Source organism: Xyrauchen texanus, chromosome 46 (genome assembly GCF_025860055.1).
Source record: "Xyrauchen texanus isolate HMW12.3.18 chromosome 46, RBS_HiC_50CHRs, whole genome shotgun sequence".
NCBI lineage: Eukaryota > Metazoa > Chordata > Actinopteri > Cypriniformes > Catostomidae > Xyrauchen > Xyrauchen texanus.
This window is the reverse complement of record NC_068321.1, coordinates 3,359,761-3,381,471: the sequence shown is the minus strand read 5'-3', so window position 1 is coordinate 3,381,471 and position 21,711 is coordinate 3,359,761. Positions and strand designations below refer to the sequence as shown.

Sequence of the window (21,711 nt, the reverse complement as noted above, 5' to 3'; positions counted from 1 at the left end):
CCCGGGTCCTCCTTAATTCCCTGGAGCTCATGCAGTGGATGCTTGGCACGCACGGCGTTGACAAAGGGTTCCCGTAGCGTAAGCTAGCTTACGCAATACGAAAGAACCTCTCGTAAGAGAACGAATCGGTTACTAACGTAACCTCGGTTCTCTCTAGATGAGGGAACGAGTATTGCGTAAGCTAGCTTACGCTCACGGAACGATTCATCTTTTCTGAGATATTGAAGCCAAGAAATTATCCTTAATTTTGTATCCATTGTCAACGCAGTCGCGGCGGCTGCAGACCTTGAGCGGGCTAGCTAGCGAGCTCATTGGTTGCTCTGCGCAACTGCTGCAGCCTATAGACGAGCTTGGCGAACTCGCATCAATGAGAGGCATCCGCTCACTGCATCAAAGCCAGCCAAAAGAGCGTGACTAGAGTGCATATAAGCGTAGTTCGTAGGCTGGAACCCTGGTTTTCATTGAATGAAGCGAAAATGCCGTGGCTGACATGCCGGTTACGCAATACTGGTCCCTCATCTAGAGAACCGAGGTTACGTTAGTAACGATTGTTCTCTTCGAGAGGTTCTTCAATATGCTAAGCTAGCTTACGCTACGGAATCCTTTGTCACGCCGTGCGTGCCAAGCATCCACTGCATGAGCTCCAGGGAATTAAGGAGGACCCAGGGGAGCCCTTGTGAGTGGGGAATTAATATTTGGCCAGCAAGAGTGCGGGCCAGTGTGTGTGTAGTACATAAGCACATAGACAGAGCGGCGGTGCCGATTCGTTTTCTTTGAGTGATACCCTACCCTCACATTTGCCTTGTTACTTTGTTATATGTTTCACCTGTTCTCCCTTGTTAGTTTGCATATTTAAACTCCTCGTGTTCAGTCTTGTGTCTGATTATTGTATTAGTTCTTGTCGGTCTGTTTTCCTGTTTGGTTGGTTTTTAGTCTGATTGTTTCTTTGAGTTTTCACTTCTCTGTTCTTGTTTATCTCCCTTGTGATAGTTTTTATTTGTATTTTGTTTGGTTTGAAATAAATCTTTGTGAAACTGCCTCCTGCATTTGGGCCCTTCCTTACAAACAGTGACATAATAATCTGACCCCTTTGGACACAGCAGAGGCAACATGGTCTTGCTATTGAACCCAGCTCCTGCCCAGGAGGAGTCAGTCTCCCAAGACACCACCCAGGTTCTCAACATCCTGACCTGGATTCTCCAGTCTCTGCCAGTGCTCATGACCATGGAGGCCATTCTCCAGTCTCTGCCAGCACTCATGACCATAGAGGCTGTTCCCCAGTCTCTGCCAGTGCTCACGACCACAGTGGCCATTTCCTTGTCACAGACTGTGCTTACAACCATGGAGGCCATTACCTTGTCAAAGCCTGTGCTCATGGCCAATGAGGTCGCACCCCTACTGCTACCAGCGCCCATGGCCACAGAGGCCATTTCCCTGTCACTGCCAGTGCTCATGGCCACGGTTGATGGTTCCCTGGTTGATTCCACTCCCATCCTGGAACCGTCTGTCCTTGCTCCAATCCTGGAGCCATCTGTCCTCGTGACTGTCCTAGAGGCACCTGATCCCACTAATTTCCCATAAGCTATCTCCTAGGTTAATCATGCCAAGTCAAGCCATCAATCCAAATCAAATCACTTAGCCCAGTCAATCAGTCAAGTCATCACACAAAGTCAAGCTGTCAAACCAAGCCAAGCCATCACTCCTAATCAAGTCACCATATCAAGTCAAACAAACACATCAGGTCAAGTTGTCACTGCCACGCCAAGTAAAGTCATCTCACCAATTCAAACCATCACACCAAATCAAGCCGCCATGCCCAGACTAGTCAGCAAGTCAAGATAAGCCATTACACCAAGCCTAACCATCACACCTAATCAAGTCACCATGCCAAGGCAAATCACCCTGCCAAGTCAACTCATCTCATCAGTTCAAACTTTTAAGTCAAGTCATGCAGCCCAGTCAAGTCAAGCCAAACCTTCATACCTAGTCAAGCCACCTGGTCAAGTCAAGTTGTCTCAACTGATCTGTCACGTCAAGTCTGCTTGCCTAATCAGGTCTGCTCGCCCAGCCATGTCATCAAGCCCTGTCAAGTCGCCTAGTCAAGTCACCAAGCCCAGTTTAGGCGCTCCACCCTGCCCTGCTCCACCAGTGCCACCCTGGCTTTTCCTACTGGCTCTATCCTAGCCTGCTCCACCTTCTCCTTCCTTATGTCTTTGCTGTGTGGATCCATAATATATTTTTCAAAAAGTATCAATAAACCTGCTCTTCAGCACAGTTCATGTTTGTATTAAATTTATATGGATTTTCAGGACAACGTTATTTCAGGATGACCAATGCTGCAATCCAGATGTGATGATTGCTCCTCTGGTTAGTGCAGTTATGCAAGTAATTCAGTCACATACAATTTTTTAATGCATATCTTGTATTCCTTATAAATTCAGTTGGAGTTTATTCAGTATATGTGTTTCCCTCAGAGTTTATGGACATTTCTTCTTGTCGAATAAAAAAAAATGTATCCACCTCAAGTAAATATTTTATGTGCATTTTGGAGATTTTATTTGCATCTTGATGTTTCCATCCAGCAGTTTTTATTTGCTATTCCAAAATGTGCATACAAAGCTGTTGATGGAAACATAGCTAGTGAGTCATTTATGTAAACTAGTTTCTTTACTCCAGCATCAAAACAAACTGACTCACTAAAATGAACTGAAGTACCCAACTCTAAATATAAGTGAATCCTTTACTGGAAAGTGTTCATTTACTTGACCATTCTAAAGGAACCGATTCACTTAAATGAATCAGATTTCCCAGCGCTACATTGGAAAATGTAGCCCGTTACTGAAAAAGCAACACTATTGTGAAAAAAGCTGAGCTACTGTCACGCAACTTAAAAATGTTGTTAAGTTAGTAGTGTCGCTACTTTATTTAGTGACTCCCTGACACTGGTTGTTTTGGTGTCGTGGGTGGTTGCCAGGTTGTTGCTATATGGGTGCATATGTATTACGATTGTTAAGACTACGGTATACTTAATTTTTCAGCGTGCCATTCCATCTCAAACAATCAGTCTTTCAAAGTATATTTTTAGACCGCGAGCCCATACCGAAGCGCTCAACGCACTTCGACTACTTTTAGGACAGTAAATGACGTGCAAAGTCCGTGCATACTGTGCTCAAAATTTGAGTTGCACATAATATGTGTGAAAAGTAGCAGCACATGGAAAATCAAAATATAATTTGGACTTTAAAATGTGGTTGCTAGGGTGTCATGTGCTTTTGCCAAGATGCTGCTATATGGTTGCTTAAGTGTTCTGAGTGTTTTTAATGTGCTGCTACGCAGTAACTAGGATGTTCTGGTTGTTTGCTTGTCAATTGTTTACTTTTGTTTAAGTCAATCGCACATGAAGGCAGCATAACTAGAATCAAAGGAAGTAGTTTTTAACAAATTAAAAGTTATTTTTTTGTATATTCAGACTACAATTTGGAATGGGCAAAGGGGCAGTGGGACTTAAGTTGATCTGGAGTTCTTACTGTACTGGGGTATCCGTTGAGTCCTCAGCGACTGTCCGTCATCTGGGCCACATGGCCCTGTTGCGGCTTCTCACATGAGTGATACTGGGCTCAAGTTTTTATGGTGATCTCCATTAGCCCATCACCAGCTTCAGCTGTGAGTGGTACCATGTTTGGAGTACTCCTTGTTAATAACTTCTCCTAGATGGGAACTTCTCTTTTGGCCAAAGGCTCTTCCTCCCAGCACTGGGGTGCTACAGTATGTGGAACTGTATGCTATATGCAACAATAAATGTTTCAAATAGTTGTATGTATTGTTGTCACATTATGTTTTTTTTAATTCAACGAGTAGCATCCAGTTTTCATCATGGAAATTTATTATTTTATTCTATTGTTGTATTACTCAATTCTGATCAAAGAAGTAAATGGTTTATGGTCTGCCCTTATATAGCGCCTTTTTAATCTTAAAGTTATTCAAAGCGCTTTACACTGTGACTCATTCACCCATTCACACCCACATTCATACACCAATGCTGGCAGAGCTGACAATGCTAGCCTGCCATTGGGAGCCATTTGGGGTGCATTGTCATGTGGGCCAGGATTCAAACCACAAATCCTGCAATTAGTGGCCGACCTGCTCTACCAACTGAGCCACAGCCGCCCGTAGTAGTCAAAAAGGAGTTCAAAATTCATACACTCCTATGAACGAGATGTCAAATCCTTTTTTTGTCCATTTTCCTGGATGATATACACTCACCTAAAGGATTATTAGGAACACCTGTTCAATTTCTCATTAATGCAATTATCTAATCAACCAATCACATGGCAGTTGCTTCAGTGCATTTAGGGGTGTGGTCCTGGTCAAGACAATCTCCTGAACTCCAAACTGAATGTCAGAATGGGAAGGAAAGGTGATTTAAGCAATTTTGAGCATGGCATGGTTGTTGGTGCCAGACAGGCCGGTCTGAGTATTTCACAATCTGCTCAGTTACTGGGATTTTCACGCACAACCATTTCTATGGTTTACAAAGAATGGTGTGAAAAGGGAAAAACATCCAGTATGCGGCAGTCCTGTGGGCGAAAATGCCTTGTTGATGCTAGAAGTCAGAGGAGAATGGGCCGACTGATTCAAGCTGATAGAAGAGCAACTTTGCCTGAAATAACCACTCGTTACAACCGAGGTATGCAGCAAAGCATTTGTGAAGCCACAACACGCACAACCTTGAGGCATATGGGCTACAACAGCAGAAGACCCCACCGGGTACCACTCATCTCCACTACAAATAGGAAAAAGAGGCTACAATTTGCAAGAGCTCACCAAAATTGGACAGTTGAAGACTGGAAAAATGTTGCTTGGTCTGATGAGTCTCGATTTCTGTTGAGACATTCAGATGGTAGAGTCAGAATTTGGCGTAAACAGAATGAGAACATGGATCCATCATGCCTTGTTACCACTGTGCAGGCTGGTGGTGGTGGTGTAATGGTGTGGGGGATGTTTTCTTGGCACACTTTAGGCCTCTTAGTGCCAATTGGGCATCGTTTAAATGCCACAGCCTACCTGAGCATTGTTTCTGACCATGTCCATCCCTTTATGGCCACCATGTACCCATCCTCTGATGGCTACTTCCAGCAGGATAATGCACCATGTCACAAAGCTTGAATCATTTCAAATTGGTTTCTTGAACATGACAATGAGTTCACTGTACTAAAATGGCCCCCACAGTCACCAGATCTCAACCCAATAGGGCATCTTTGGGATGTGGTGGAACGGGAGCTTCGTGCCCTGGATGTGCATCCCATAAATCTCCATCAACTGCAAGACGCTATCCTATCAATATGGGCCAACATTTCTAAAGAATGCTTTCAGCACCTTGTTGAATCAATGCCACGTAGAATTAAGGCAGTTCTGAAGGTGAAAGGGGGTCAAACACAGTATTAGTATGGTGTTCCTAATAATCCTTTAGGTGAGTGTAGAGTTTAGACTGTAAATTGTAAATGTACATACTGTATTTGCTAAATGGGAATTTTGTTGATTTTTAGGAGTAAACTATAATATAGATTGGCTCAAAGCTAATAGACATGGGGTAAAAGCCACAAAACTTGTATTTTTATTTCATGGATGGAGCGTTATTTGTGATTTAACTATTTTTACATTCAGACTGCTTTCTTTGCATTGTACTGGCAGGTAACTCAAATGAATTAAACAGGAACTTATAAATCTAAACACTGTGGCCTAACAGCACAATTTCTTTTTGCAGACTTTTCCTGTTGTTGAAGTAGGTTTGGCTGCCTGTCTCTTTGATATATGTTTGTAGTTCAGTCAACAGTATTGTTCTGCTAATGCATTTTCACTGATATTCTGGAAAACCATATAGCTTCAGCTGAGGAAACGTTTATGCTCTAACACAACTACATGCTTAAAAATAAAGTTTTCAGTTACAACCAAAAGGGTTTTACTGCCTGATGTCATTGGATAACCTGTTAGCTCCACAAAGAACTTCTTATATTCTAGTTAAGAAGAGAACATTTTAGAAACTGATCTATTCTGAGGTGCTGTTAATGAATCCAGAAACCACTACACTGATATGAAGAACCTATAATGAAAGATCCAGAACTTCATTAAACTCCAAAGAAACGTATATATAAAAATATGTTTTGATAAGTACAAGGGTCTTTGCTGTACCTTTAAGTCTATAAAGATACTTCTACAGAAGTTATTCTTCGTTCAGGCGTAAAAAGAAGTACAAAACAGCCGAGGAACGTTTGCGAACATTCAGACACCCACCGCACCGCTGTGAGGCATTTAAAGGGCACCTATTATGGCATTTAAAATGTTCCTAATATTGTTTTGGGAGTCCCCAACAACAGTTTTACATGCATGCAATGACAAAAAACACCTTTGTTGTCTTATAATATGCATTTATGTTTACCTGATTTGCTCACCGACTCCCAAATGATTCGTTCAACGACTCATTTTTCCAAACCCTTCCTTTGCGTGACGCTAATCTGCGGTGATTGATCAGATGACCCAGTCAGTTGTGATTGGTATACTCTGTGCAGAGATTGTCGGAAACGGAACGCCCATCACCGCTTTGTAGTAAAAAAATCTAAATCAGAGAAGGAATTTGAGTTGATTTATGTTAGCGATCATAGCCCAAAGTTCGGTGGTAAACACCCAATCAGTTATTGTTTGCGTTAGCCCAATGCATAAACATACTGATAAAGCACTGCAATACTACAAGTTATTGCTCTATTCTTTATGACATCTCCAATAACATCGACAAACATTTCACATATTTCAATAAAATTGACATTGGAGACCTAGAAGCTGCGCTGAGCGTAACGTACACAACACACACAAATACTTATTAAGCATGCTAAAAAACACATAAAAGCAACAATTATTAATAATACTTACAGGTTGTGATTCGGAGGAGGAAGCTGATCCAAATAAACTTGGTACTGAACCTTCCTTCAGTATCAACCGGCTCGCTGAATCCACACTTGAAAGCATTCATGTTCGTAAAACAATCGGCATTAAAATGACGCGAACACAGCACAAGGTTCGGGCTATACTTGTGTGGTATAGTTGTAAATATAAACTCTAGCCACTGATTCTTCACATGCTCGACCCTGGGCAGTGAAAAAAAAGGTCGCTTTTGATATGCACTTCAGAACACAGCGTCTTGTTGTCGACATGATGTTTTCAAGTTTTCCCTGGTGTCTGCGCGCACAATGAGTGGGCGCAGACAATTTGATAATTTTTTGTCTTGACGTCACAACGAAAAGGAAAATGTCTCATTGGAAAATTGATTCATTACACTGACTCAGAGTCGACTCCTCCTTTTGAGAGACAATAACTTTTTTTACGGTGAACTTTCATACATAAAACTTTGCAGGATGTTTTTGTTCACTTAAATCTATGTTACACACTACATGAAAGGTAATCCATAATAGGTGCCCTTTAAAAGTACATTTAAATAAGAGGACACTCAGTAAAACCTTAACTAATGTGAGATTAAAATGTGTTATCAATGACTTTATGCCACATTCTATGAGTAGTATTCCCCCTATATCATTAAAATATGTTTTTAACCACTGATGATGATTTTTATAAAAATATATATATATATATATATATATATATATATATATATATATATATATAGTAGAAAATGCACAATTTGTCGTTTACATTCTGAAGTCATGATGCTAATGCGCTAACATGCTGTATGTGGACATAGTGTGCGCCGATTACACTCTCTTATTGTAATTTATGATGACACTGATACCACTGCAAAGATTGGTGAATAAAAGTGTTAATGGGGAAAAAACTGAGAAAAGAATAATAATAATGTGCAGATGTGTGAATGGCTTTCATTGCAGAAAACACAAGTAAAGCAGCACATAAAACAAAAGAGTGAATAGTAAATTGCACTTAATAGTATGAGTAGATTTTTCTACTTTGTCACTAATTAACCAAAACAAAAAAAATCATGATTTTTTCTTGGAATTGTCTCTACGCGAACAATTGTACAGATGTAGGTACATTAAATTTGCTCCAGCTTGCTATGTTCATGTTGACTGATCTTAACTTACTGAACAGGAAGTAGCTGCTGGTCTTAAGGTAGGAAGCGATCCAGGTCACACCTACCGCTGATGTGGACAAATGGCTGTAAGATGGTTTAAAACAGCCGGTTACAAACCACAGAAACAAATATAAAAACAGCTTCTTTTTGGCCAGATTTCCTTTTAAATGATGTCGCATCTGTTTGTTCTTCGATTTCGTAGGAAGTATATTGAGGCCTTTAGTGTGCTGCAAACAACCACTTAAGAACGTATTGTTTTTTCTACATTTCCTTTTCAACTAGTCAACACAGATATCATTTATTTTCTCTCTCTCTCTCTCTCTCTTCCTCTATTCTTCAGGAAATTTCCCGATGATCAGTGATGATCTGGTGAACTCGTATCATTTGCTCTTGTGCGTTTTGGATCTGGTTTACGGCAACTCACTGCTGTGTTCCAGCCGGAAAGATCTGCTCAACCCTTTATTTAAAGGTGCCGTATACACACACACACACACACACACACACACACACACACACTTACTCACTCTTTTAAACCCCAAAACAAACCATTTCTTTAGGACTCAGTTGTCCAGACATTAGGAGATTACTGAAGAGCAATGAAACATTGGTGTTTATGTTTGAATTTGTGTGCAGGACTGCCTGAGGACTTCAAAAGTAAAGATTATAAACCAGGTCCAGGATCTTTATGTTTCATAGAACAGCTGTGTGAACTGCATGATGGTCTGGTGCTGGAGGCCAAAGGAGTGAAGGAACATTTCTTGAAACCCTTCATCAAGAAACTCTTTGAACGCAAGGTACTGGAAATAACATGAAAGATCTGTTCCACATATCTTCATAAATCTTTTATTTTTGTCAGCTCCAACATGAAATCAAAATGAAATAAAAAAGAAAGTGTATTTTACCTGATCACTCAATTATGTAGCGGACTTCACACAAGACACCTAAGTATGTGGTGATTTTTATAACATGTCACAAGGATTGGGAGGGTTACTTTTGAAATGTATTCCACTACAGATTACAGAATACATGCTGTAAAATGTAATTTGTAATGTATTCCGTTAGATTACTCAAGGTCAGTAATGTATTGTAAATACTTTGGATTACTTCTTCAGCACTGGTAGATTTTTTCACTTGTTTTGACTATACAGGTGAAACATCGAAAAATTAGAATATCGTGCAAAAATTCATTAATTTCAGTAATTCAACTTAAAAGGTGAAACTAATATATTATATAGACTCATTACAAGCAAAGTAAGATATTTCAAGCCTTTATTTGATATAATTTTGATGATTATGGCTTACAGCTTATGAAAACCCCAAATTCAGAATCTCAGAAAATTAGAATATTGCATGAAATCAATAAAAAAAAGGATTTTAAATACAGAAATGTTGGCCCTCTGAAAAGTATAATCATGCATATGTACTCAGTACTTTGTTTGGGCCCCTTTGCATTAATTACTGCCTCAATGCGGCGTGGCATGGATGCTATCAGCCTGTGGCACTGCTGAGGTGTTATGGAAGACCAAGATGCTTCAATAGCGGCCTTCAGCTCTTCTGCATAGTTTGGTCTCATGTCTCTCATCTTTCTCTTGGCAATGCCCCATAGATTCTCTATGGGGTTCAGGTCAGGCGAGTTTGCTGGCCAATCAAGCACAGTAATACCATGGTCATTGAACCAGGTTTTGGTACTTTTGGCAGTGTGGGCAGGTGCCAAGTCCTGCTGGAAAATGAAGTCAGCATCTCCATAAAGCTTGTCTGCTGAAGGAAGCATGAAGTGCTCTAAAATGTCCCGGTAGACGGCTGCGTTGACTCTGGACTTAATAAAGCACAGTGGACCAACACCAGCCGATGACATGGCTCCCCAAACCAACACAGACTGTGGAAACTTCACACTGGACTTCAAGAATCTTGGATTGTGTGCCTCTCCATTCTTCCTCCAGACTCTGGGACCTTGGTTTCCAAATGAGATGCAAAATTTGCTCTCATCAGAAAAGAGGACTTTGGACCACTGAGCAACAGACCAGTTCTTTTTTCTTTAGCCCAGGTAAGATGTTTGACATTTGAAGCCCATGTCCAGGACCCGTCTGTGTGTGGTGGCTCTTGATGCAGTAACTGCAGCCTCAGTCCACTCCTTGTGAAGCTCCCCACACATTTGAATGGCCTTTTCCTGACAATCCTCTCCAGGCTACGGTCATCCCTGCTGCTTGTGCACCTTTTTCTTCCACACTTTTCCCTTCCACTTAACTTTCTATTAATGTGCTTTGATACAGCACTTTGAGAACATCCAACTTCTTTTGCAATTACCTTTTGAGGCTTTCCCTCCTTGTGGAGGGTGTTAATGATGGTTTTCTGCACAACTGTCAGGTCAGCAGTCTTCCCCATGATTGTGAATTCAACTGAACCAGACTGAGAGACCATTTAAAGGCTCAGGAACCCTTTGCAGGTGTTTTGGATTAATTAGCTGATTAGAGTGTGACACTTTGAGCCTACAATACTGAACCTTTTCACAATATTCTAATTTTCTGAGATTCTGAATTTGGGGTTTTCATAAGCTGTAAGCCATAATCATCAAAATTATATCAAATAAAGGCTTGAAATATCTTACTTTGCTTGTAATGAGTCTATATAATATATTCGTTTCACCTTTTAAGTTGAATTACTGAAATTAATGAACTTTTGCACGATATTCTAATTTTTCGAGTTTCACCTGTAAAAACTCTGTCAGTACAGTAAGACAATATACACATGTTAAAAATACATTCTCTGAAAAACCCAAATATCTTCTGCAGTGTTGTTTCTAAAACAAGATCAATCAAACTGATCATGTTTAAGGATTTTTAGATATTTTTACAGGAAAACAATACAAAAATGATCATCAAGAATAAGATTTTTGCCCTAATATCAAAGATCTTACTAGAAAAAAAGAAATTTTGATCCTACGTTAATTTGACTTATATTTTGTATTTTAAATATGTAATCCATTACATGTATTCTGTTACTCCCCAACCCTGCATATCACTAAAGGTTTATGTGTGTGTGTGTGTATGTGTGTGTGTGTGTGTGTGTGTGTGTGTGTGTGTGTGTGTGTGTGTGTGTGTGTGTGTGTGTGTGTGTGTGTGTGTGTGTGTGTGTGTGTGTGTGTGGATTTAGGTGGTTTACAAGGACATATTTTTTAGGTTACAAACTGGTAATAAGAATATTGCTATAAATGCTATAAATGTGGATTATGAGGACATTTCTAGTGTCTCATAATTCAAATCAATTCAAATAATATTACATTATGTTTTATCGAAAATGTAAAAAATGCAGAAAGTTTTTTGTGAGTGGGTTGTGTTAGGTTTAGGGGCTGTGTTAGGTTTAGGGGCTGTTTTAGGGTTAGGGGTTGTGTTAGGTTTAGGGGTTGTGTTAGGTTTAGGGATTGTGTTTGGTTTAGGGGTTGTGTTAGGGTTAGGGGTTTTGTTAGGGTTAGGGGTTGTGTTAGGTTTAGGGGTTGTGTTAGGGTTAGGGTTTGTGTTAGGTTTAGGGGCTGTATTAGGTTTAGGGGCTGTGTTAGGTTTATGGGTTGTGTTAGGGTTAGGGATTGTGTTAGGTTTAGGGATTGTGTTAGGTTTAGGGGTTGAGTTAGGGTTGGGGATTGTGTTTGGTTTAGGGGTTGTGTTAGGTTTAGGGATTGTGTTAGGGTTAGGGGATGTGTTAGGTTTAGGGATTGTGTTAGGTTTAGGGGCTGGGTTAGGTTTAGGGATTGTGTTAGGGTTAGGGGATGTGTTAGGTTTAGGGGTTGCGTTAGGTTTAGGGGCTGTGTTAGGTTTAGGGGCTGTTTTAGGGTTAGGGGTTGTGTTAGGTTTAGGGGTTGTGTTAGGTTTAGGGATTGTGTTTGGTTTAGGGGTTGTGTTAGGGTTAGGGGTTGTGTTAGGGTTAGGGGTTGTGTTAGGTTTAGGGGCTGTGGTAGGTTTAGGGGTTGTGTTAGGGTTAGGGGCTGTTTTAGGGTTAGGGGTTGTGTTAGGGTTAGAGGCTGTGTTAGGTTTAGGGGCTGTGTTAGGTTTAGGGGTTGTGTTAGAGTTAGGGGCTGTGTTAGGGTTATGGGCTGTGTTTGGGTTAGGGTTGTGTTAGGTTTAAGGGCTGTGTTAGGTTTAGGGGCTGTGTTAGGATTAGGGATTGTGTTTGGGTTAGGGGTTGTGTTAGGGTTAGGGGTTGTTTTAGGTTTAGGGGTTGTGTTAGATTTAGGGTCTGTGTTAGGGTTAGGGGTTGTGTTAGGTTTAGGGGCTGTTTTAGGTTTAGGGGTTGTGTTAGGGGTTGTTTTAGGGTTAGGGGCTGTGTTAGGGTTAGGGGTTGTTTTAGGGTTAGGGGTTGTGTTAGGTTTAGGGGTTGTGTTAGGTTTAGTGGCTGTGTTAGGTTTAGGGGTTGTGTTAGGTTTAGGGATTGTGTTAGGGTTAGGGGTTGTGTTAGGGTTAGGGGTTGTGTTAGGTTTATGGGCTTGTTAGGTTTAGGGGCTGTGTTAGGTTTAGGGGTTGTGTTAGGTTTAGGGGCTGTGTTAGGTTTAGGGGTTGTGTTAGGGTTAGGGATTGTGTTTGGTTTAGGGATAGTGTTAGGTTTAGGGGCTGTGTTAGGGTTAGGGGCTGTGTTAGGTTTAGGGGTTGTGTTAGGGTTAGGGATTGTGTTTGGTTTAGGGATAGTGTTAGGTTTAGGGGCTGTGTTAGGGTTAGGGGCTGTGTTAGGGTTAGGGGTTGTGTTAGGGTTAGGGTTTGTGTTAGGTTTAGGGGCTGTGTTAGGTTTAGGGGTTTTGTTAGGTTTAGGGGCTGTGTTAGGTTTAGGGGCTTTGTTAGGGTTAGGGGCTGTGTTAGGTTTAGGGGTTGTGTTAGGTTTAGGGGCTGTGTTAGGTTTAGGGATTGTGTTAGGTTTAGGGGTTGTGTTAGGTTTAGGTGTTGTGTTAGGTGTAGGGATTGTGTTAGGTTTAGGGGTGTTGTTAGGTTTAGGGGTTGTGTTAGGTTTAGGGATTGTGTTAGGTTTAGGGATTGTGTTAGGTTTAGGGGTTGTGTTAGGTTTAGGGGTTGTGTTAGGTTTAGGGATTGTGTTAGGTTTAGGGGTTGTGTTAGGTTTAGGGGTTGTGTTAGGTTTAGGGGCTGTGTTAGGTTTATGGGTTGTGTTAGGGTTAGGGATTGTGTTAGGTTTAGGGGCTGTGTTAGGTTTAGGGACTGTGCTAGGCTTAGGGCTGTGTTAGGCTTAGGGACTGTGTTAGGTTTAGGGATTGTGTTAGGTTTAGGGGCTGTGTTAGGCTTAGGGATTGTGTTAGGTTTAGGGGCTGTGTTAGGTCTAGGGCTGTGTTAGGCTTAGGGCTGTGCTAGGCTTAGGGGCTGTGTTAGGTTTAGGGGCTGTGTTAGGCTTAGGGGCTGTGTTAGGCTTAGGGACTGTGTTAGGGTTAGGGGTTGTGTTAGGTTTAGGGGCTGTGTTAGGTTTAGGGGCTGTGTTAGGTTTAGGGGCTGTGTTAGGTTTAGGGATTGTGTTAGGTTTAGGGGCTGTGTTAGGCTTAGGGATTGTGTTAGGGTTAGGGGCTGTGTTAGGCTTAGGGCTGTGTTAGGTTTAGGGGTTGTGTTAGGTTTAGGGGCTGTGTTAGGTTTAGGGGCTGTGTTAGGTTTAGGGGCTGTGTTAGGTTTAGGGGCTGTGTTAGGCTTAGGGGCTGTGTTAGGCTTAGGGGCTGTGTTAGGTTTAGGGGCTGTGTTAGGCTTAGGGGCTGTGCTAGGCTTAGGGGCTGTGTTAGGTTTAGGGATTGTGTTAGGTTTAGGGGCTGTGTTAGGCTTAGGGCTGTGTTAGGGTTAGGGGTTGTGTTAGGTTTAGGGGTTGTGTTAGGGTTAGGGGTTGTGTTAGGTTTAGGGGCTGTATTAGGTTTAGGGGCTGTGTTAGGTTAATGGGTTGTGTTAGGGTTAGGGATTGTGTTAGGTTTAGGGATTGTGTTAGGTTTAGGGGTTGTGTTAGGGTTGGGGATTGTGTTTGTTTTAGGGGTTGTGTTAGGTTTAGGGATTGTTTTAGGGTTAGGGGATGTGTTAGGTTTAGGGATTGTGTTAGGTTTAGGGGCTGGGTTAGGTTTAGGGATTGTGTTAGGGTTAGGGGATGTGTTAGGTTTAGGGGTTGTGTTAGGTTTAGGTGCTGTGTTAGGTTTAGGGACTGTTTTAGGGTTAGGGGTTGTGTTAGGTTTAGGGATTGTGTTTGGTTTAGGGGTTGTGTTAGGGTTAGGGGTTGTGTTAGGGTTAGGGTTTGTGTTAGGTTTAGGGGTTGTGTTAGGGTTAGGGGTTGTGTTAGGTTTAGGGGCTGTGGTAGGTTTAGGGGTTGTGTTAGGGTTAGGGGCTGTTTTAGGGTTATGGGCTGTGTTTGGGTTAGGGTTGTGTTAGGTTTAAGGGCTGTGTTAGGTTTAGGGGCTGTGTTAGGATAGGGATTGTGTTTGGGTTAGGGGTTGTGTTAGGGTTAGGGGTTGTTTTAGGTTTAGGGGTTGTGTTAGATTTAGGGTCTGTGTTAGGGTTAGGGGCTGTGTTAGGTTTAGGGGTTGTGTTAGGGTTAGGGGTTGTGTTAAGGGTTGTGTTAGGGTTAGGGCTGTGTTAGGGTTAGGGGTTGTGTTAGGTTTAGGGGCTGTGTTAGGTTTAGAAGTTGTGTTAGGTTTTGGGGCTGTGTTAGGGTTAGGGGTTGTGTTAGGGTTAGGGGTTGTGTTAGGGTTAGGGGCTGTGTTAGGGATAGGGGTTGTGTTAGGGTTAGGGGTTGTGTTAGGGTTAGAGGCTGTGTTAGGTTTATGGGCTGTGTTAGGTTTAGGGGTTGTGTTAGAGTTAGGGGCTGTGTTAGGGTTATGGGCTGTGTTTGGGTTAGGGTTGTGTTAGGTTTAAGGGCTGTGTTAGGTTTAGGGGCTGTGTTAGGTTTAGTGATTGTGTTAGGTTTAGGGGCTTTGTTAGGTTTAGGGATTGTGTTAGGGTCAGGGGTTGTGTTAGGGTTAGGTGTTGTGTTTGGTTTAGGGGTTATGTTGTGTTTAGGGGATGTGTTTGTTTTAGGGACTGTGTTAGGGTTAGGGGCTGTGTTTAGGCTTAGGGGTTGTGTTAGGGGCTGTGTTAGGTTAGGGCTGTGTTAGGTTTAGGGGCTGTGTTAGGTTTAGGGATTGTGTTTGGCTTAGGGGCTGTGTTAGGGTTAGGGGCTTTGTTAGGGTTAGGGGTTGTGTTAGGTTTAGGGGCTGTTTTAGGGTTAGGGGTTGTGTTAGGCTTAGGGGCTGTATTAGGCTTAGGGGCTGTGTTAGGTTAATGGGCTGTGTTAGGGTTAGGGATTGTGTTAGGTTTAGGGACTGTGTTAGGCCTAGGGGCTGTGCTAGGCTGGGGATTGTGTTTGGTTTAGGGGCTGTGTTAGGTCTAGGGACTGTGTTAGGGTTAGGGATGTGTTAGGCTTAGGGATCTGTGCTAGGTTTAGGGGCTGGGCTAGGTTTAGGGACTGTGTTAGGGTTAGGGATGTGTTAGGCTTTAGGGGCTGTGTTAGGTTTAGGGGCTGTTTTAGGGTTAGGGGTTGTGTTAGGCTTAGGGGTTGTGTTAGGCTTAGGGACTGTGCTTGGTTTAGGGGTTGTGCTAGGGTTAGGGGTCTGTGTTAAGGGTCTGTGTTAGGGTTAGGGCTGTGTTAGGGTTAGGGGCTGTGTTAGGCTTAGGGGCTGTGTTAGGCTTAGAAGCTGTGTTAGGCTTTGGGGCTGTGTTAGGGTTAGGGGTCTGTGTTAGGGTTAGGGGCTGTGTTAGGGATAGGGGTTGTGTTAGGCTTAGGGGCTGTGTTAGGCTTTGGGGCTGTGTTAGGTTTAGGGTCTGTGTTAGGTTTAGGGGCTTGTGTTAGTTTTAGGGATGTGTTAGGCTTAGGGACTGTGCTAGGGCTAGGGCCTGTGCTAGGTTTAGGGATTGTATTAGGGTTAGGGGTTGTGTTAGGCTTAGGGATTGTGTTAGGCTTAGGGGTTATGTTAGGCTTAGGGGATGTGTTGGGTTTAGGGACTGTGTTAGGTTTAGGGGCTGCTTTAGGCTTAGGGGTTGTGTTAGGGGTTGTGTTAGGTTAGGGGCTGTGTTAGGCTTAGGGGCTGTGTTAGGGTTAGGGGTTGTGTTAGGTTTAGGGGTTGTGTTAGGCTTAGGGCTGTGTTAGGTTTAGGGGCTGTGTTAGGCTTAGGGATTGTGTTAGGCTTAGGGGCTGTGTTAGGGTTAGGGTTGTGCTAGGCTTATGGGCTGTGTTAGGTTTAGGGGCTGTGTTAGGCTTAGGGGCTGTGTTAGGTTTAGGGGCTGTGTTAGGCTTAGGGGTTGTGTTAGGCTTAGGGACTGTGCTTGGTTTAGGGATAGTGTTAGGTTTAGGGGCTGTGTTAGGGTTAGGGGCTGTGTTAGGGTTAGGGGTTGTGTTAGGCTTAGGGCCTGTGTTAGGTTTAGGGGCTGTGTTAGGCTTAGGGGCTTTGTTAGGCTTAGGGGCTGTGTTAGGTTTAGGGGCTGTGTTAGGTTAGGGGCTGTGTTAGGCTTAGGGCTGTGTTAGGCTTAGGGCTGTGCTAGGTTTAGGACTGTGTTAGGCTTAGGGCTGTGTTAGGCTTAGGGGCTGTGCTAGGTTTAGGGGCTGTGTTAGGTTTAGGGGCTGTGTTAGGCTTAGGGGCTGTGTTAGGTTAGGGGCTGTGTTAGGCTTAGGGGCTGTGTTAGGCTTAGGGCTGTGTTAGGCTTAGGGGCTGTGTTAGGGCTTAGGGGCTGTGTTAGGTTATGGGCTGTGTCTGGGCTTAGGGCTGTGTTAGGCTTAGGGGCTGTGTTAGGCTTAGGGCTGTGCTAGGTTTAGGGACTGTGTTAGGCTTAGGGCCTGTGTTAGGCTTAGGGACTGTGCTAGGCTTAGGGCTGTGTTAGGCTTAGGGGTTGTGTCTGGCTTAGGGCTGTGCTGGGCTTAGGGATGTGCTAGGTTTAGGGACTGTGCTAGGCTTAGGGGCTGTGTTAGGCCTAGGGCTGTGCTAGGGGCTGTGTTAGGCTTAGGGGCTGTGCTAGGCTTAGGGGCTGTGTTAGGCTTAGGGGTTGTGTTAGGCTTAGGGGCTGTGCTAGGCTTAGGGACTGTGCTTAGGCTTAGGGCTGTGTTAGGTCTAGGGCTTGTGTTAGGCTTAGGGGCTGTGCTAGGTCTAGGGGCTGTGCTAGGCTTAGGGCTGTGCTAGGCTTAGGGACTGTGTTAGGCCTAGGGCTATGCTAGGCTTAGGGGCTGTGCTAGGCTTAGGGGCTGTGCTAGGCTTAGGGACTGTGCTAGGCCTAGGGGCTGTGCTAGGCTTAGGGACTGTGCTTAGGCTTAGGGGCTGTGCTAGGCTTAGGGACTGTGCTAGGCTTAGGGGCTGTGCTAGGCTTAGGGCTGTGTTAGGCTTAGGGGCTGTGCTAGGCTTAGGGCTGTGCTAGGCTTAGGGACTGTGCTAGGCCTAGGGCTGTGCTAGGCTTAGGGCCATGCTAGGCTTAGGGCTGTGTTAGGGCTAGGGGCTGTGCTAGGCTTAGGGGCTGTGCTAGGCTTAGGGCTGTGCTTGGCCTAGGGGCTGTGTTAGGCCTAGGGCTGTGCTAGGCTTAGGGGCTGTGCTAGGCCTAGGGCTGTGCTAGGCTTAGGGCTGTGTTAGGCTTAGGGGCTGTGCTAGGCTTAGGGCTGTGTTAGGCTTAGGGGCTGTGTTAGGCTTAGGGGCTGTGCTAGGCTTAGGGGCTGTGTTAGGCTTAGGGCTGTGCTAGGCTTAGGGGCTGTGTTAGGCCTAGGGGCTGTGTTAGGTCTAGGTGCTGTGTTAGGCCTAGGGGCTGTGCTAGGCTTAGGGGCTGTGCTAGGCTTAGGGGCTGTGTTAGGCTTAGGGGCTGTGCTAGGCTTAGGGGCTGTGTTAGGCTTAGGGCTGTGCTAGGCTTAGGGGCTGTGCTAGGCTTAGGGGCTGTGTTAGGCTTAGGGGCTGTGTTAGGCTTAGGGGCTGTGCTAGGCTTAGGGACTGTGCTAGGGCTAGGGGCTGTGCTAGGCTCTAGGGACTGTGCTAGGCTTAGGGGCTGTGCTAGGCCTAGGGGCTGTGTTAGGCTTAGGGGCTGTGTTAGGCTTAGGGCCTGTGCTAGGCTTAGGGGCTGTGCTAGGGCTAGGGGCTGTGCTAGGCTTAGGGGCTGTGTTAGGTCCAGGGGCTGTGCTAGGCTTAGGGGCTGTGCTAGGATTAGGGACTGTGTCTGGGCTTAGGGGCTGTGCTAGGGTTAGGGGCTGTTTTAGGCCTTAGGGGCTGTGCTAGGCTTAGGGGCTGTGTTAGGCTTAGGGGCTGTGTTAGGCTTAGGGGCTGTGCTAGGCTTAGGGCTGTGCTAGGCCTAGGGGCTGTGCTAGGCTTAGGGACTGTGCTAGGCTTAGGGGTCTGTGCTTAGGCCTAGGGACTGTGCTAGGCTTAGGGGCTGTGCTAGGCCTAGGGCTTTGTTAGGGCTAGGGACTGTGCTTGGCCTAGGGGCTATGCTAGTGCTTAGGGACGTGCTGGGCCTAGGGACTGTGCTAGGCTTAGGGGCTGTGTTAGGCTTAGGGGCTGTGCTAGGCTTAGGGGCTGTGCTAGGCCTAGGGGCTTTGTTAGGCTTAGGACTGTGCTAGGCCTAGGGGCTGTGCTAGGCCTAGGGGCTGTGCTAGGTCTAGGGACTGTGCTAGGTCTAGGGGCTGTGTTAGGTTTAGGGACTGTGCTAGGGTTAGGGGCTGTGTTAGGCCTAGGGGTCTGTGGTAGGGTTAGGGACTGTGTCTGGCTTAGGGGTTATGCTTGTGCTTAGGGGATGTGCTGGGCTTAGGGACTGTGTTAGGTTTAGGGGCTGTGTTAGGTCTAGGGGCTGTGTTAGGCTTAGGGGCTGTGTTAGGGTTAGGGGCTGTGTTAGGGTTAGGGGCTGTGTTAGGCTTAGGGGTTGTGTTAGGTCTAGGGGCTGTGTTAGGCTTAGGGGCTGTTTTAGGTTTAGGGATTGTGTTAGGGTTAGGGGCTGTATTAGGGTTAGGGGTTGTGTTAGGGTTAGGGGTTGTGTTAGGTTTAGGGTTTGTGTTAGGTTTAGGGGCTGTGTTAGGTTTAGGGGCATTGTTAGGGTTAGTGGTTGTGTTAGGTTTAGGGGTTTTGTTAGGTTTAGGGGCTGTGTTAGGGTTAGGGGCTGTGTTAGGTTTAGGGGTTGTGTTAGGGTTAGGGATTATGTTTGGTTTAGGGGTTATGTTGTGTTTAGGGGATGTGTTGGGTTTAGGGATTGTGTTAGGTTTAGGGGCTGTGTTAGGTTTAGGGATTGTGTTAGGGTTAGGGGCTGTGTTAGGTTTAGGGGCTGTGTTAGGTTTAGGGATTGCGTTAGGGTTAGGGGTTGCATTAGGGTTAGGGGATGCGTTAGGGTTAGGGATTGTGTTAGGGTTAGGGATTGAGGTAGGGTTAAGGATTGTGTTAGGCTTAGGGATTGTGTTTGGTTTAGGGGTTTTGTTAGGGTTAGGGGTTGTGTTAGGTTTAGGGGTTGTTTTAGGGTTAGTGGTTGTGTTAGGTTTAGGGATTGTGTTAGGGTTAGGGGTTGTGTTTGGGTTAGGGGTTGTGTTAGGTTTAGGGGTTGTGTTAGGGTTAGGGGTTGTGTTATGTTTAGGGGTTGTGTTGGGTTTAGGGGTTGTGTTAGGTTTAGGTGATAGAATATATATTTTGTACATCATAAAATCATTATGTCTATGGAGAGTCCTCATAAGGATAGCAACACCAACATTGTGTGTGTTTTAAAGGTACTTTAAGCTATTTTTTTCATGGAAAGGAATGCAAAGAAATGTCCTACTCCCTGAGAAATATTAATGAAATAAGTGTTGTAAGATATCTCACCTTTTTCTGTGACCTTTTTAAACAGCAAACAAAAAAGTGTCCACGGACCACGTACAATGGCGCTTTTGACCTGTCAGTCATTTTACATGTTGTCATAGTATTGTAGTTGCAGTGAATTTTTGAGACTTACTGTCATTTTTAAGCCATGTTGTTCAAAACAGTTGTAAGTTGAGGACATGTTTTTGCTGCTGTTGTTTTTAACAACCGTTTTTGCATGATGTTGGTCTCAAAAAAGCTAATTTGCATGAATAAAGCATCTTTCGAATGCTGGGATTTGGAAACAGCACGTCCAACGGATCAGTCTCAAGGAAGTAAATCAGTTAAAAACACTTACAGCAACTTTAATCTCAGATGGCCTCTCCCTCTATTTTCCATGGGACACCAGATAAGGAATTTACCTGAGCAGTATAAGAATAATCAAAATGGAAAATTCAATAAATTAGAAATATGTAAGTTGGAGGGAGTTGATTATCTGAATACTCTAAAGGATTTCGTGAAATTCGGCCTTATCTTTAGAATACACCTCTTACTGTATTATCTGTATGTGGTACTAATATGTTTAAGAATACTACAAAAGATGAAGAAAGTAAAGTACATAGTATCAAAGATGCAAAAGGTTGTGTTGGATTATGTCTGTAATGAGCTCAGTGGCAACGTCTTCCACTAGTTGTATTGGGTCAAGTTGCAGTTTGTAAGGAGCTGGGTTCTGAACGTGAAGTGCTGAGGAATGCTGATCTCCTGGAGCACCAAGAGGTCCTTCAAATCTGGAACACGCAGATGCAGGAAAATTGAGGAGATGGTTTTCTCGAAAGAACTATTTCTGTTAATATCTCCCATCGTTCAGGCCGAACACTCAGAACTTGGGTGATCTGATTTTGTCTCTGTGGAGTGGAGACTCCTGGAACCTGATGTGCCATATTTTAGCTAGTGTCCCTCTGTAACTCAGAGTGACTCAGAACTACCTTGTCTTCCTGAGACCAAGAACAGGTTGTGTTCGTTGAATGGATACTTTTATCCCATTCTTATGAGGAGGAAATTTTAATTTTGCACCTTCCTGTTCCAGCGTTCTTACTGACTGTTAACAGAGGAACACAAAGATAGAACGCACAGTTTGGCCGACCCTTCCTTCTCAGTCTGGAACTCATTTGCATAGTCTAAAGTTCACAGTTTGTATAGTGTCTTTAAAGGGTCACGAAACAGTCCTCTTTTAGATCAAGTCTGCCTCTCTGTTTTAAAAAATGCATCTCAACTGGGCATGGACAGCTGTAAGTACAAGGGCCCTAGTCGGTGGTGCAGGGGAGAAAGAGGGGGTGAGCAATCTGTCATCTATCAGATGCCTGTGCTGGCTCTCACTAAATATCAGCATAAAGTACAGATGCAGCATTTGAGTATGCATGTCAAAGGGAAACAGATCCTGTGACATCACGCGGTGTGACGCGTCATTATGCGGTGCAGAAGAGACATGATCAGTAGAGGGCAGTCGTGTTTCATTCTTTGACCCAACACCGATTGCTAATGGTTTAGTCAGCGAGTTCATTTCTCACATGGGACCACCTTTGCAAGTTAAAAAAAATGCACAGCATGTGATACTGATTAGCAATTGCAAAAAAAAATATTGTTGACTTCATAACACTGAATATGAGTATTAATGTATGAAAGTGTATAAATAATATTTCATTAGTCTATACTCATTTTTCACCGGTCCTTTCTCGTATGGCTTGTGCTTGGCCGGGGATATGTGAATCTCTCTCGCAACCATGATGAAGCAGGCAGTGGCAAAGCACATCAAATGTGGACAAGCCATTTTTATTGTGTGTGTATA

The 21,711-nt window shown here is 44.0% G+C and overlaps 1 protein-coding gene across 1 annotated transcript in view; it reads left to right on the top strand.

Annotated features, from left to right (window-relative positions):
- The window catches only part of LOC127638229 (retinoblastoma-like protein 2), a 60,880-nt gene that overhangs the window by 13,388 nt on the left and 25,781 nt on the right, over nt 1-21,711 (top strand). Inside the window, exons 5-6 of the mRNA XM_052119666.1 lie at nt 8,436-8,564; nt 8,729-8,889. Coding sequence (XP_051975626.1) covers nt 8,436-8,564; nt 8,729-8,889 — 290 coding nt within the window. The remainder of the gene's footprint in view (nt 1-8,435; nt 8,565-8,728; nt 8,890-21,711) is intronic.